The sequence below is a fragment of the Spodoptera frugiperda genome, chromosome 7 (genome assembly GCF_023101765.2).
Source record: "Spodoptera frugiperda isolate SF20-4 chromosome 7, AGI-APGP_CSIRO_Sfru_2.0, whole genome shotgun sequence".
NCBI classification, from domain to species: domain Eukaryota; kingdom Metazoa; phylum Arthropoda; class Insecta; order Lepidoptera; family Noctuidae; genus Spodoptera; species Spodoptera frugiperda.
Genome location: NC_064218.1, coordinates 8,066,494 through 8,083,777, shown reverse-complemented (window position 1 = coordinate 8,083,777; position 17,284 = coordinate 8,066,494). Strand labels below are relative to the sequence as shown.

General features: G+C 35.4%; 1 protein-coding gene across 3 annotated transcripts; it reads right to left on the bottom strand.

Annotated features, from left to right (window-relative positions):
* Nucleotides 1-271: 271 nt before the first annotated feature.
* Nucleotides 272-17,121, bottom strand: LOC118266150 (uncharacterized). Of its 3 annotated transcripts, none has more exons than XM_035579532.2 (6): nucleotides 16,663-17,121; nucleotides 15,997-16,175; nucleotides 5,396-5,655; nucleotides 2,450-2,686; nucleotides 1,440-1,545; nucleotides 272-897 (listed from the first exon to the last, which is right to left on the bottom strand). In XM_035579532.2, exons 1-6 carry the CDS (start codon nucleotides 16,779-16,781, stop codon nucleotides 875-877), a joined length of 924 nt encoding a protein of 307 aa, XP_035435425.2. In that variant the 5' UTR covers nucleotides 16,782-17,121; the 3' UTR covers nucleotides 272-874. The 3 variants fall into 3 exon arrangements, with proteins under 3 accessions (XP_035435425.2, XP_035435423.2, XP_035435424.2); XM_035579530.2 differs by lacking the exons at nucleotides 15,997-16,175; nucleotides 16,663-17,121 and adding exons at nucleotides 9,043-9,539; nucleotides 12,456-12,626; XM_035579531.2 differs by lacking the exons at nucleotides 15,997-16,175; nucleotides 16,663-17,121 and adding an exon at nucleotides 9,043-10,076.
* Nucleotides 17,122-17,284: the final 163 nt, after the last annotated feature.

Sequence of the window (17,284 nt, the reverse complement as noted above, 5' to 3'; positions counted from 1 at the left end):
TAGGACGCATCCATAGCACGCATCTTTCCATATAAAAAACATATCTTAGTTGAACCTGTTTCCACCAGTGCTAAGTTATATGTACCAATGAATATGATTGGTGGATACCAAACGCATCCATAGCAACGTAGCATAGCATATCTCCGGTGAGTGATCGTATGTAACAATAGCTGAGTAGGTGTAACTAAGGTCCATCAATCATTGTTAATACCAACAATCACATGCCGGTTGACGTGTAAAAACACGTTGATTGTGAAATAAAACAAAGCTGTATAATAATAACTGATCTATTAACAATAATTTATTACAGTAATAAAACACACACTCGTACAACATAACACACAGTGCCGCGTGTGTTCACTACACTCTTTAAACTAATTACAATTAAATATTTACATTAAATCGTACTCAATTCTCACTCGACGATATTGCATTGGTGCACCTCACCTCACTTCGTTGACACACAAGATACAAGACGTTCACAAATAAAATAAACATAGGTCACCATCAACATAACACCAACTCCATATAATAAAGTTAAACAAACACATAAATATAAGTACAAACACTAAATAAGTAGTATTATTAATAAAAAATATTTCTTTAATGAAAAATGTATGTACAGTCCAAGGGAAAATATTAAAATACTGACTGAAATGTATGGCCGAGTCAAAATCACGTCCGTCCTGTTTGAGAGTCTGTCGCCGACTGCGGCAATTCTATCCTTACAAATATTTTGGAGGGTATCCGTTCCGCGTCTCGGTAACGTCTACGTGTATATGTCGTGTGGACGTATTGAGATCAAGACTGAGCGTTTCTCTCGTCATCCGACATCGGTTCACGAGTTGGGAGGAACGAAGGATTTCAGTAATCCTCATTGTAGCACTGACGGTTTACCTGGAATTAAATTTATTGATTAGCGCATTGAAAAACAACAGTTCCCTTGTAGGATAGTCTTTGCTCGATTAATACTTACTGCCGTACTGAGTCATTTAATGACTACTTAAACCATGCCTTAGTAAAAATTTTGTGCCCAAAAGAATTGCTAAGGACTGGGTTAAGTACCCATTAAGTGACTTCAGTATTGCAGTAAGGTTCAAGCAGTTTAAAATAAGCATAAAACCAATCATAGATTTCAGTCACGGTATAGTAAAATGTCAAATCAAAAGCTTTTCTATGTAGAAAGCAATAAAGGCTAGATAGGATAATTTCAGACTGCTAGTCCCACAAGTTTTATGATAACAGTACCCTTAGTACGAGTTTGCTTTACGTTAAACGCGCTCTCGTTTCGTTTTTGTACGTAAAGCAAACTCGTACTAAGGGTACAAGTAATAAAATATGTAACGAATACATGATGACTAGCTTAGTATAATAAACAGGCATATACCGAGTAAGTCCTGGTATTAAGCAAATAGTAGCATTTCCTAAGTGATACGTACCAGGCGGTAGTGTCGTTGCGGTGGTAGAGGTAGCATTAGTAGGCGGCACTGCGCTCGCTGCCGTCGCGGCCGTCGCCACCGTCGGCGCTGCTGTGCTTACAGGCTTCTGGAAAATGGAATAAAAATAAATTAAAACCTTCAGTTACGTAACTAACCTCAGTCTTTACATCTTCTATGAAAAATCATTTACAAAATTTGGACGCGGATAACTATTAGCATTAATTTCAATCAAATTAGGTCACATTTAATTACTATTCACATTAGTGTAGGAAATGTAGGATTAATGAGTGACTGACGTTCTAGATCAACCTCCGATTTATGGCCCCGCTATTGTACAAATGGTTATAAAAGTCACAAGACATAACTCGTCAGTGGCGCCATCTAGGGATTGCGAAAACGATTGTATACGTGATGATTGGTGATTGATATTCATTGTATTTAAAATAATTGGTTGATTAGATGTGACTCAGTAAAGATAACAGATTAATATGGATGAATCATATTAATAATGGTAAAGTTTAAATATTGATATTGGTACACCTTAATAGTTGCAAGTTTAAGTTCAATACAATTTAAGTAACGAAAAGGTCAGACTCATTATGTATTATTGCCGGAACATAATGAAATAAAATGGTACTTCAAAAATAGCAACCAGACAATTATCGAACGACCTCTGACCGAAAATAATGTCAACACGTTTTCATTTTGTGCAATTATTCCAGTCACTTTTCACCTTTATTCAATGCAAATCGAGTTCCATTAAAATTCAAGGTTCCAAGATGTTCCGGATAAACTTGCATCCTTGCATTGATAACACATGTAAATGTTTAGTCGACAGCAGAACTGATACTTTAAAAAACTTAAAATGACCTGACAGTACAATGAAAGGCTTAAACAACGCGAGGCCAACTTATACTGGTCGTTGTGTTTACGGAAACAATTGAACTGAAATGATCTTTATCCCCTTGGCTTAAGATCAATTTTCGAAAACATAGGTCATAAGTACTTACAGTGATTTCCTGTATCCTAGTCTGCAAGGCTTCGACTTTGCTTGTGAGCGTACTGTTGAGGGTCCCGAGGTCCGTTCGGATCTCTTCGTCACGCTTCGTGTTCGCTGTGACGTTGGCTATAGTTTCGTTCGCCTTCGCATCCAGTTGGTGAAGAAGATTTCTCACTTCCTCGACACCTGTAACTGCTGCTAAAGCTTGTTTGTGGGTCGAACTTATTGTACTGTCGAAACCGTTGATCTGGAAAGAGAAAAAAATATTTTAATAGAAGATGATATAAGATAATAAATTGCATAGGAGATATGAAGCATAAAATCGTTATAATCATCATTATCAACTGCGCTTGACAGTCTACAGCTGGACAGTGGGCTCCTTTTGTTCTTTTTAAGGGGAGAAAATCTTTGGACGACTTCTCCCGCCTTAGGTGAGGCCTGGACAGTGAGCTCCTACACGAAAGAGTCTGTCATTGTTCATTGAAAAGGTTCAAGTTGACCAGAGCACTGTTTCAAATCTACGTGATATATGTAGTGTCTTAATCAGCTGCTGCGACGCAGTAAGAGTGTTGGAGACAAATGTACCTATTCCACCTGCTACCAAACGACTTCAGATGCAGGACATGCTATCGAAGTGTTGTGTGTTTGACTAACATAGTTGGCTTAATGTACCAATAAATAAAACAATGGTTTTTCTACGTGTCTCCGATCACGTTACTCATGCACGTAGCTTATTAATTACTGTTATCTGCTTGTGATGAAATAGACAGATGGTATTGGTAGACTACATCTCAAATCTTAATTTCATCTAGCGATACAGCACTCCTCTTTATAGCTATTTTAGCTACTAAAGTTTACATAGGAGCATCCTATGTACAGGTACACCAAACTTCTAACCAAGCAAGTTAAGCCTATATTTATCTCTGTCTTTTGTGTGCAGAAGAAAATGTGTGCAACAAGGACAAGTAGTGCGCATTTCGTTTCTGAGATCTCCTGTTCAATTCGGTACATTCGGCACTAAGGAAGTGTGTACTGGAATATATTGGCTAATGGCAAGATGTCATTGTGGTGTACTTCTCATTCTAGGAGTAGATTGCTTCCTGTTATTGTAGTCACAATATCAGTTTTGGCGGCCTTGAGGTTGCTAAATATATGTCAAAACATTTAAGGTAGTGTTCGAACATTAACAGCTGCACTCAGATACATTTAATGATTACTTAAACTATTCCTTAGTAACGATTTTATATCGAAAACAATTGCTAAGGACTGGGTTAAGTAACCATTAAATGACTCTGAGTACGGTGGCAAGTCGACATAACAGCCTGCAGTCCAGAGACTTTCAAAAAACCTATATTTTTGTCAATAACATAAAAACAAAAGCAAAACATCAATCTACCGGTGTAGTACTCTAATCCTACATGAGATTACAGCTTCAATAAACAACAGCTAACAATCTAGAACTCTAGAACATACCGGCTGTGATAACAGATAAGGGTGATTTGTTATAAGACAGTAATACTCAATATGATCGGTATTGTATGCGAGCTACAGATTAGATTATATCGTGACCTAGATACCAATCACAATACAATACGTGGTTCTGATCATCAAAACAATTTGATAGACATGTGTCCACATGGTATTCAGCTAATGCCATTGACAAATTGTTATTTTCTAAAGGAACAAATCGGACGTCCTGTAACATATTTTTTGTCATATTATGTCACTTGTTTACTATGAACTAGTGGTCGCCTAGTGGCCGAAATTCGACCATATACGACTTAATTTACAATACCACTTAACATACGTTCAAGGATAATTTTTATTTAACTCAAACTCAAACAAACTCTTTTATAACGCATCATGAATAACCAAACCTCCTTCAATGAAAAACCTCTTTTCATATGAGACGTGAGAATATCATCGCAATGTCTGTCAATTTTGACGTTTTGTCAAATACGATCAGATACTTACTATGCATGTGTGTGTTTTATTTATTGATTTAATGTACTTTATAAGCATTATTATTGAAAAATATTAGCGTTATGTACTCTCCTACACATAAACTATAAGTGTACCAAATTTTATGCTCCTACGTCCGCGCAATTTTCGTAAAAAGGAATATAAAGTATTTGCATCACGTATTAATATATAGATTCATTGGAAAATTAACGTAACTACAGTTTTTAGGAAAACTTTCACAATCATATTTTTATGGGGGAAAATCATGCAATGACTTCTTCCGCCCTGGGTGAGGCGAGAGGGAGTGTCAAACTTTTACTGACTAAAAACCACCTCGTTCCTACTTCTGTTTTTCGAGCCAGAGCCTCAATAAACCTCTAGGCAGTCCACAGCACAATGATACGAGATGGACACGAACACAGGATATAATTATTATCTATGTTTATTTTGGTATCTCACAAATTACCTTTTTTCTGCACATTAGTAAGGACAAAACAGATCTCAACACAAATGTCATATCAGTCAACAATGACCGACGCTATCAGAAGATTAGTCTTTACCTAACAGATTTTTTGTCAGCAGTTAGAGATTTAATGACTTTTTTATATTAAATGTCATTGTCATTGCCACAAATCATAACACCTGCATAATGACGTAGTACACCTCTTCGGGTAAACAACACAATATTCAAGTTCTAGACTTTAAATAATGTAAAGAATATTGCTTTAATAATTTATAGCTAAGATGATATTTATATTCATCTCTTTGATTCAGTGCGTCTAAAGTCGGTGACCGATATCACGCGTTAGTTTCTGCATAGACATACCAGTTATGTCTATACGCAACTATGTATATAATAATATAGACTTTAAAACAATTAAGGATATTTCATTGCATTATAGGACGCTGTAACGGAACGATAAAACGAAAACACCCCAAACTATTTCGTAAAACCGAAAATAAAAAAGAATTATTCATAGAAAATGAACAGTACCTGTGAACCAAATGTCGCGACTGTCCTCTGTAGTTCTGCTAGTCTTCTCGGCGTGTCAGCTAGCTTGGGCGCTGCTGACAGCTGTTCTGACACGGCAGCGAGCTCCTGTGCCGCCTGAGCTACCCTCTGCGTCAACTCTTTGTGCTCCTGGTCCAGTGCCGCGAATTTCGCACTTAGTGCACTGGCATTCGCTCGTAATTCCTTTGCAGTTGTGTGACATACTTGTAACGCGTCGTCTACACTGTTGCTGCTTCTTGATACTGTGGAAGAGGAAAGTCGTTGGTTAGTTTGATGGGAATTTAGAATTGGGGTGCTGAAATATTCATTGGAAAGCTAGGCTATAGCTATAGTCATCAATACGACGTCCATATCAGACATCTCCTATCATTTGTCTATCATCAATGGCTATCGTACAGATTTTGAAAAAAGGAACCACAATAAACGAAACCCATTTTAAATTGTATTATAAACATTTGTGTTTAACGCCTTTAAATATTATAAACTTTATTGTCCACAGAAAATATTTAGCACACATTGAATACTATCCGAACACCATTATTTTAATATAAGAAAATGTCTGTAAACAAAAGACTAAAGTGGATTTTAGCATTTTTATCTATGTAACTAGGGAACAAAAACGATTTTGTATCAGCTGTTTACAATTTCGCATAGAAACATATGGACGAAGACTGAAGGAAATGGCAGTTAATGATATACACATGTGAGATTCACATTTGCATTTTATGAATTCACCGGAGTGCAACGTACTCGTTTTAGAGCTATTCGAATATTTGAGAACGAAATGAATGTATCACTCGTTAGAAGTAGAGCCACTAATAGAACGGGTTTAACCAAGATTTTGGTGTAAAAGATCGATTGCTGTTGTCCTATGTAAAATCTAACAAATCCCAACCTAGTGGGGAAAACACGAAGGAGAACAAAGGTTAAATAAATATAAGTAGGTAAGTAGTAACGAAAGTTCTTTCAATGTTCGATGATTTTTTTCTTGAAGTGTAGTAACAATCAAATGTAATCATTATAACGATGTCAATGCAGACGAAAATGAAATGCACCGAAGCACCGATTCTTCGAAACAATACCAACTACAGTGAACCGACAAATTGTTCATGTATTCTGTAATGAATACTGAATGGCGGGGTTTCAAGGAACACCAACAATTTTCATGATAACTATGAAAATAACCGTGTGAAGACGTTACAGAGGCATACCAAACATCCTTTAAGTTCTTGATAATATGGAACAGAAACCACAGCGCAGATTGCTTAGGCAATTAACGTAGAACAATTTTCGAGATAATTCGATGAATTAACGCGATTTGTGGAAACCCCGTTGAGAATCCTTTTCAAACCATATTATACAAAGATAGGGATAAATTCTTCGCGTTAAATAACTCCTTTGAGGTACTCCTAGCTAAATACAAGCAATAATTCCTAAGATATCAGCATATTATGTAGTTAATGTATCTTAAGCTGTTGTTTACTTGTGACTCAGTCACGTGTATGCATATCAAATCTAAGTACATAGACTTGAGGTCTTTATGAGTGAACACTTTCTAACGGCCATGTTATTATATTAAAACACCTTTGTTATTATTAGAATGTAATAATAATAAAACATTGAGCTAATGTAGGAACTGTGTGATATTACAGGTGTTAAATTAGTTTATATTGTGACCAATAATAATTTAATTTTATCACCTGACGTCAAATGTGTGAATGATATATTTTGATTTTGATATTGATATTCTGCTAAATAACTTATCTACTCTTTAAACATAAATATAATCATGTGTACATTTGTTTTTGCTAAAGAACTTACATTTTATCAATTTTTTTGATCTGGTTTGATCGTTTGATACAGTGTTCATCAGAAAACTCACATTATTTACTAAATAGCTCGCCTTTCAAATAATATTTTATCTAGATTCAATACATCTAGTGTACACTAAACTCACTATACAAAAATACGCTTAAAAATCACTCAAGTGATTAAATTTTAATAGGAGTACCTCAAGGTTCTATCTTGGTGCCAATCTAACCTTGATTTTATTAATTTCCTGTAAACACTATGTTAAACGGTAAACTGTATTAAAATTAATAGGCTTTTATAGAATAAACAACCTACACCCTTTGACCAGGAAATAAGACAGGCTGTTGTAGGTAAATGATAAGTTATTAATAGTTAATGTACATGACATAAAGGTATTGTAATTTCCTTATTTGTATATTTATTTAACTCGATCCAATGCCACAGACACTTGATTAGTGTGTGGCACATATAGCTATAATTTCTTGTCAAGGGTCCATTATAAAATGAACGTCACTTGCTATAAATGGCACGGCAAACATCAATAAACTTATATGACACGCTATGTAATTGACTTAATAGTTAGGTATGTGGAGGGACGAGGGACTTATGAATTATTTTATGATGCAGACGAGTACTTTCATACTAACACAGTTTGATGTGTAGTTAACTTGGTAACATTTTTATATGTAAGCTATCATTGGGGCATAGATGACATTTGCGCAATTCTTCAACACAGTCGCGGAAATGTATCCCACAAAAGACTGGCTTGGAACTTTTCGCCTATGTTCGAGGTTTCCAAGCCGGGCAAGCTCATCATGATTGAACAGGACCAATTTAAACCAAATATTTTGGTAATTTCAGGTCGATTTACAATCTCTTTACATGTAATTTAGACATCGACGTTTCACAGGTGAAATCGCGAAGTAGCAACCTGAATCCCTACATGATATTGCAGATAAGATTGCGATCGATTACTTCGCACATACTAAGGCTAGCAATTTGATGGTTGCATCACGCGATTGCATGTACCAATTGCTTAGGTATTGCAAATTTTGGACTGTACCTGTAACCGACATTTACCAAATTATCTAGTACGAACTAACAAAACACAAAATCTAAGTAGGTGCTTACATATACAAATGAAAGCAAGCATTATTTTCACTATGAAAGGAGCATATTTTTATTATGAATGCAAAATAGATATCACACGGCGTAGGTGTGACTCCATTGTTGAATATTAGCATTGTGAGAGAACCCAGTAACAGCACGACGAGTTGACTTTACATAACGAGATGAATCCACCCACGCTTTGACGTTCACCGCCGCTATTATGTTGAAGAACTACCAGTTTAATTTGATCTTAGATTATAATTTAGAGAGAACAATTTGTAGAGCACGTATGTGTGTAAGGCTTTGTTTATTCAAGCTTAGATTTTGTGAGAAAGTGTTTTCAATGGACAGGTTGGTTTTAGTAAACAGTATTTGTTTTAAATTGATCCTTTGGCATAGTTACCTTAGTCAAGTGCGTTGTGTGTGTTCAAGTTATTCATTAGCCCATTATAAGGACTGACGTTATTTGAAAACTTTTTTTGAGGAAGGTCAGGCCTTCTAGCTTAATTGTGTTGATTGTCTATATTGTCAAGGTAAACTAATGGATCGGTGTCGAGTTTGATAATGATAATTTGATACAAGAAACTTATGGAAATGTTTACGACATTCCAAACGTATGAGATAAATTAAATTACTTGGATAACAACAAATAATACCTAAAAGAAGTAGTACTCAGCAGATTCATTAAAAAATAGAACGAAACGAACCTCTGTCCATTTCAATGCGCAAAGAAGCAATCTGTCTCCTAACATCGACGAACAGCCAGAGGACGGTTGCAGCAGAGACCACGCACACGCAGAAGGCTAGGGCTGCGGCCAGCCTGACGAAGGGCCTGGACCGGCGGCGGCGCGAGGTGCGGCGGCCCCAGGGCTCCCCCTCGTCACTGGACGCAGACAGAAGCCGGCCGCCGCGCGAGCCTCCGCCTCCAACCAGCGCGTCCAACTCCCGCCTCTTCCTCATCTTCTTCCCGACCCGGAGCGGCACTGCCGCGTGCACCGCACTCTCCATAACGCACAATAACGCTACCGCAAACGCATCCGCACACCACCGCACCACACACTCACTTTCCCGTCTCAGACAATCGAAAACTCGACAAGGTCTGACACGTGTGATCCGCACCGCGCCTACTTGCCGAATGACCGTAAATGATACTTAGTTCAGCATATGAAATTATGAGTTGTATTCTACTTCTTTCCGACACTGGCTATTAAGAGCAAGTCCTAGGTTTAATCAAATGCAATGTTGTGTAAATTACGTCTGTTGTCTGTCTGCATGTTTGATAATTCGGGATTGTTTGTACACGGATGGCAGTGAGACACTAATCGCCGGTTCTTGTCTATCATTCATGTGTGTAACGAATCTTTGGATTAATTTTATCGTTTTTCAGTGACGACTCATCTAGAACGACCGATAACAATGTAATATTAATACAATAATGTGTAGCGTTCACAACGACTTACTTAAAATCAGAAATGAAATAATTTCGAGGACATTCTATGATTGAAACATTTATGTTGCCTGGTTACGTTATAAATATTGGGCGCTACAAAAATATTATTTGGCCTTGGCCTTGATTCATTAGTTATTAAGACAGCTGTAACGACCCCAGATTTAAACATAACTGAGCGAGTAACATAGCAGCTATATTTATAGCACTATTGTTTATCACAAGACGGCGGTGACTACGTGATTACGATGATAATGTTTTTGATCAGTCAGTCACATTTCAAGTACATTGGGTTATAAATTTTAACAGTGTAATCACGAAAGGACCTAGCCGTCTAGGACGTGTCTGTTTCCTTTACACGAGAATAGATAATGAGCGTGAAGTATTCTCAATCTTGGTTGCAGTTGTTTGTGAATTTCCGTACTTTAATAGCATCCTTACAGCAAGCCTTTTGCAGGAGAGTTTCTTAGAAACTGAACCGTTTTTCTCTACTTTTAGTACATTACATCTCATCCTAATCCTTTTTTAATCCTAACCTTAATTCCACTGCGGACAACGTAAAAGGTTACCGGGGCTCCTCCTGCCTCACCCAAGGCGGGAGAAGTCATTGGATGATTTTCCACCCTCAAAAAAAAAAAAGTTTCATTATGGCTAAGTATAAAGTGTATTATTATTCCTTGTATTTATTTTCAAAATAGTAATTAAGGAAATGGCTATCAAGTTCAAGATTATGTCATATCACCTATACTTTTCTCTTCCTATAATATTAACACACCTATAATTAAAACCAGTTCAAAACGTCTAATGAAAATAACCTGCCAATAATCGCGCTACTTTTTGCTTCACTTTGAGAAACAATGACGCAGACTGGAAATGTTCTAGAGTGTAGAACTCTAGGCTATAGTTTAGTACGTGCTAGGTATGACCAGTTGGACATAACGCCCACGTAAGGTCGTTTACACGTTGACATTGGTTTGTATCAAATGTTATCTTAAGTTGCCGACCTTGATCTTGCGAACCGATTCTATGATTGGTTAATGAGTCACAGACTTTTGCCTGTGGCTTTAATTGATTCGATATGGTTTTAATTCCGTCATTAATTCAAGACTTAGTTTCCATTTCTAAACATTCTAGTTTCCTTTCATTTAAAGGCATTATCAAGATAACTGAAAAATAATCTGGGGGCAAAGAAGAGTCGATCTATTTTATTGAAAATGTAAAATAAATATAATATTCATATGAAAACAATTTACGTATTAACTTAAGACAGAAGGTCCTTTAAGTAGGGACTACTTAAATAAAATAACTGAGTTGGTATTACATGGATCTCATAACTTTTTACGGTAGAAATACAGAGGTGCGAGATTTGGGCTTTATTACAGGATGTTTTTGATGGTAGGTATACATTTTACAAGATCTCATCTATGTTTAGATCTACATTCATAGGCTTTAAGAATGTTCGTTCTTTGTATTTTATTTGGATTTCCTTCGGTTTTTATCCGTGTTTGAGATTAGTCAATAACAATATGGCAAATATAGTCCATAACTATGTCTGTTTCTCCACTAATTAATCCATGTCCTGTTGTTGATCGGTTTTATTTGGCTTGACATGTTGTTTGGGTCTTGTTGGACTTGTTGTTTGTTTTGGAAAATTTCTCCCCTCACGACAGATCAATGTGATTTTTGATACACATTAAAAATGTTTAACACAAAACATGTTTATGTGTATTTAAATATTTTCATTAAAAAAATGCCATTATTGTTGCATAACTGACATAACATCACGTCATAAACATAAATTCGTATTCACAATTATGAATAATTGTTATTACAGATTACTATTACAAATTTTTCATTAATCCAAGTACGTAAAAAAATTATCAATTTGTCTATTGATAAATTAATTATACCTATTTAAAGATTGATTAATTCCGATAACCAAGCAGTAGTGGGTTGTTTCAGTAAACTAAGCATCAAAATTGAACAACAAATGTAATTAATTGTACACAATGTAAACAGGTTGATATATTTAAAATGCCTTTTCCCTGTTTATTATTGAGTTGCAATAATAACACCATGTAGCCGGTAATTGGTGTCATTCCTCTAATAATAAATAATAATTAAATCAATAACCTCTAATAGGAGGATGTGGCAATTTCCTTATGATATAAAACTGCCCCATTAAACCTGTAATAAAAATCTAGGAGTTATATACCTAGAAACAGTTTTTAATCATAATCGAACAAGAAATATTAGACGAAGAAGGTGTAATTAACGTTTATTCCCATAAGGCCTATACTTTATTCGCTTTGATAAAAAAAAAAACATTAGCCTTTCGCGTACTGCCCAATGACGTCATACATAAGATACGATAAGACAACCGAATAGTGATAACAGTATTTACGAGGCAGACACCGTTGTAATATCGACCTACGGGGCCGGCAGACGCGGTGAATGAAAGCCACGCATGCGCACCACAACCCGCGACTTGCGACACTATTGTATTCGTAACAATACTAAATATTAAGTTTGAAAGCAAAATAAACTTCATAACAGGTGCGGTGGCTACAGCGAATAGGTATAAACGGTATAAAACTGAAAAACGTCTGGTTTTTAGTATAAAACATAGAGACAGGCAGACAGACAACAGACGGAGCACTGCGTAACACTCACTGTGCAAACACACACACTGATCAATAGAATAAAACACTTCAACACAAACTGTAACACGAAAATATTCTCATAAGACACTGAACGCGGAGGTATTGGATATTGGGGGGCGATTCCCAATGGGATATTGTGAATATTGTGACGGAACAAGGGTCCAGGGCGACGTGGGGACTAGAACTGGCCGTGACGTCACCCAGGCGCGGCGACGCATGCGTGATGAAAACACCGCATCCGATTTAGAGACACTGGATGCGAAAGGGGATCAAAGAGAATTTTCTTTATTATAGGAACGTTGTATAAACGAGAGATGTTGAAATGTTAATGTTTTTTATCGAATTTGGCTAATATTTACTGGAAATTTTGCGTTTTCTATTCTTCCAAGTCTTCTTCATATCACATTAATTACACTAATATTATAAATGTGAAAGTTTGTTTGATGTTTGACCGTCAATCACGCTGAAACTACTGAACGGATTTTGATGAAATTTGGTATACAGACAGGGTATGAGCTGACTTCGGTGATAGGATATTTTTTATCCCATGGGAACATGGACGAAGCTGCTAGTAGTAGCTAGTACATAATATAGCCTATCAATCAACGTAAATCAGGTACCTACATACAACCAACAGATTAGTCTTGCCATGTTGCTATGCAATTTAGATTAGATTATTATTACCAAACACCTTTAAATGCCATCTTATTCCGTTTATTTTTAAAACAGACGTCACAAGCATTAAATTACGATCGGTTCCACCTATATTTTTATCATCTTCGCGTGATTTTTATCAATTAGGTTACGGTCGGTCACGAAGACTAGTTTTTGCCATTCGATATAAAGATTCGACCTTAAAAATAAAGTGCATTATTTAGTTTTTTTTTTTCAGAATAGCCATTTCCTTTATCAATTTTCAAGATTATGTCATATCACCTATGCTTTTCTCACACACACCAATAATTAAAATCAGTTCAAAATGTTTAATGAAAATAACCTGCTAATAATCGCGCTACTTTTTGCTTCACTTTTAAAAAATATCGATGGCGTTTTCAGGTGTTGTGTTACATCCGTGTTTACTACGGTAGCGTAGCTAGTGTCCTAATTTGTTCCACATTAATTACTCAAGAGCGCTGTAGCTGTAAATTGAACAATATTTAATTATTTTGATGACCTGACCCGGTATCGCCCGCGTAGAATCCCGAGTCTCATTAATGTATCGTTGCAAGAGTTTCATTTCATTTCTGGGTTTTAATACTTGGATACTGATTCTTTCTGGTAAATATATGTAAAGGAAATTCACTTTTAAATGCAGTATTTATTATTAGGAGATTGCTAGTCTTATTTAAAGCAAAAGGAAAGACGTAGATCCTAATTATAAATTCATATTTTGGTTACAACAGAAAATATACAAGGAAATGACCTACTTTCAGTTTATATAGAAGGAAGTCGTATTTTGATTTGATCCCGTGGATAAAATAAGATTATAACACACGGAAGTTGCGGAATTGGAGTTCAGAATGTTCAATTTGGCGGGAAATGCAATTTATGTTCGCGTACACCGCGAGCAAAATAAAAAAAAAATATCACACGAGTCTGTGGTTTCTGAATAAAAGTAAAACCTTCACGGCAATATGGTATGTATAATGTATTGTATAGTCTATATTTACTTAATATAGACTAAGTATACAATAAGACAAAAGCGTTCACTTTCTACAGGTCTTTCAATAAAAGGGTTACTTTAGGTCACCAATGCTGAATGAAGTAACGTCGTGGGTTTACGTGCTTAGCAGCCGTTACATGATATTCAATACTGCCATATTATAATGATAACATGAGACACGCAATGAGCGTCACCAGCACCACTCACAAGTCACAAGATTCATTTACTTTAGAAGTGGTTTGCAAAAGCTGGAGAGCCCATATATTTCTTGTTATGAGACAATGAGAAGACTTCGCTTATAGACCTCAGATGTTCTGTAGAATCTTGTTTGAATTTGACGATTTTGAAAGCGTCAGAACTCGAGACTGGCTGGACTAATTTAGTAAATTCACTTCGCATAATATTCCTTGGTCCGTCCGTGAGAGATATTTTGTTTGTAGACTATTCATCCGAATTTAAAGGAAACAAAACATTTGTTAAGAGCATGGAGTTTGCGTAGGCTTTCTTAGTTAAAAAATTGCGTGATACAAATACACTCAACGTAATTTAGGAACAACACCTCGAGTTGACAAAAACGCTATTGGAATGTCAAGTGTTTGGCAAGAAAATGCAAAACTCGTCCGAAAATGACATTAGCAATTAGAAATTGGCAATGTTATTATATGTTTCGCTACATCGCTTCTGGAAAGCATGTAAAGCCAATTTGGTCACACGTCTAATGTGCACTCAGTTGCAACAGATTATAATCGCAGTCATCTAAATAGGTATGTGAGGTAATGGAACACGAGTGCAAATATATTACCCGGCGGCAATCAATGCACATCAACTTTTGGAAAGAGACAGTTTTGTGTGAATGTAAAGGTCATTTATATATTTGTACAAATCTCTTTTTTTATTCAATATTTTAAAGAGACAAATCGGTCTCTTTTCGAACGTCGATATGCAATATTTACCGCCGGATACTGTAAATATGTAACTACGAGTTTTGCCTTTATTACTTTTTGAGATAAGTAGGTAATAAGATGGAGAGCTAATTCATTTGTTTAGACATGCTAATCACTGGAAATGTCAGTCAGAATTTGAAAGAATCAAATTTTGTATCTGTTGAATAACAGTCATTTACAAGATCATTAAACATATTCACAAGAACATTAGATCATCTGAGTAGAAATAGTCCCAGCATGGGCGAAACCGCGGGAAATTATGCTTCTAATAGATAATAATGTAAGGAGAAGTAGTAGTAGTGCCTACCCCATGGGAGAGAGAGGCATGACGTTATTTATGTATGTATGTAGTAAGTGTAATAATGAAACAAATAACATGTTTAATACAAGAAATAGGTACATAACCTTACAGTTCATATAAAAAAAAAAAAACTGCAAGCAATGTAAACAAAGATATCTGTATCGAATTACGCGTAGTTTTACGACTCAAATACCATGTGGCATGCTGCCTGTATTTGAAACATATGCTTTTAATATTAAAAATGTCTGTGATAATAAATGTATTCAGACTTATTCGATAAGCCTTTTTTAAATTTTATCTCAATTAATGGTTTCCTGTACTGTGATTTAGTTTAGCATCATTTTTATGAGATCTACATCCTCCATTGAATACCATTAATTCACTAATTTATTGGACTTTGTTTTTTTGAGTTGTTAGATGGCTTTTATCAAAATTTCCAAAATTTGAATTCATTTTCCTTGAATAGTATAAATAGGCAACTTAATTCTTACTATCATTAGAACCTGAGATGGGATATTTACGATGTTTACATCTATGAGTTACCAATATTTCGGCACTGATGCAAACAACATGATCAAGTTCTAATGATAGTGTTAGTGACCATGTCAGTTTAAAAACTTACATAACTTAATTCTGAACTTACCATGTCCTATATCTACCCGCATGGTAGTAACTTGGTCATATAGGGCAGCACATATCCAGGTCAGCATGAGCAGCCATAATAGGAGGGTGCCCCTCACAGCCCATCGCAGAGCACATTGTACCTCAGCACCAATGTTGTGTTCAAGTGCCACGGGGGCTGGATTTCTGCTGCGTTCACGTCTATAAGATATGAAAAAGGTTTTATTAAAATAGTTATGTGAACACTTTGGGTTATTTTTTTATAACTAGTAAGTAAGGTAACTCTTGCAAGGAAAGGATTCTATGGTATTTGAATATTTTGTTTATATTATTTTAGTGACTTAATTACCTTCTTAGTGATAATCAATCAATTTATCATTAAGATAATCACACCTAAATCTAGATTAACATGAATTCGTTAGATTTTTTGCTTGATTACACAGTTATTTAATTCTTTAGGAAACAAAATTGTTTGTCATACTTCAATTTAATCATTGTATTAGTACTTTGTTTTTTGTTTTATTTTAATAAAATTATTTGTAGCAATTCGAGTACACATTACAAGCATAAAATTAAAATATCTAATTAGGTACAATCTTATTAGATGTGTACAGGATAAAAGACCTAACCAAAGTATAGGTTAGATTGTTATTTTATGCATAACTCAGATACTTATTGTACTACGAACCTTGTGATTTTCTTCTTTCTGCTTGGAATTATTTCTAGCTGCAAGTCTTCAGACTCTTCGTCGCTAGATAGATCCAAGAGGCGGAAGTTTTCCTTGTTGACTTTTGATGGTGCAGACATTTTATACTCCGGCTCATACAACACATACTATTTGTTCCTATTATGTGCGATATGCATCAGACAGATAACCGCACTGTATTTATTTACTTGCTATCATTATAGCACTTCAAGGTTAGAAAAGTTTGAAAGTACTGAAGACACGGAAGCTTACCGCATATAACGTAAATTAGGTACAAACACTATTGAAAACGTAAAGTTAACCTTGGATAGTAAAGAATATAATTAAATTTAAGATATGTAACAGTATTGCTTACGAGATTCTTTAGATAAAACTACGTTGTTTAGCAAAAATGCAAAATTAAAGAAGTGATGAAAATTGAAAATGTCAAAGTCAAAAAAAGTAATATTTCTCGGCCTCACCATTGTCTATTAAAATTTGCTTTTTTAAAAATTAATGTCACTGACATACAACACGACATATAATAAAAAAATAGAACTGCAAACCTTGTCTAATCTAAATTAAACAAGTCGACGTTTTATTATAAAAAAATGTAGAGATTTAT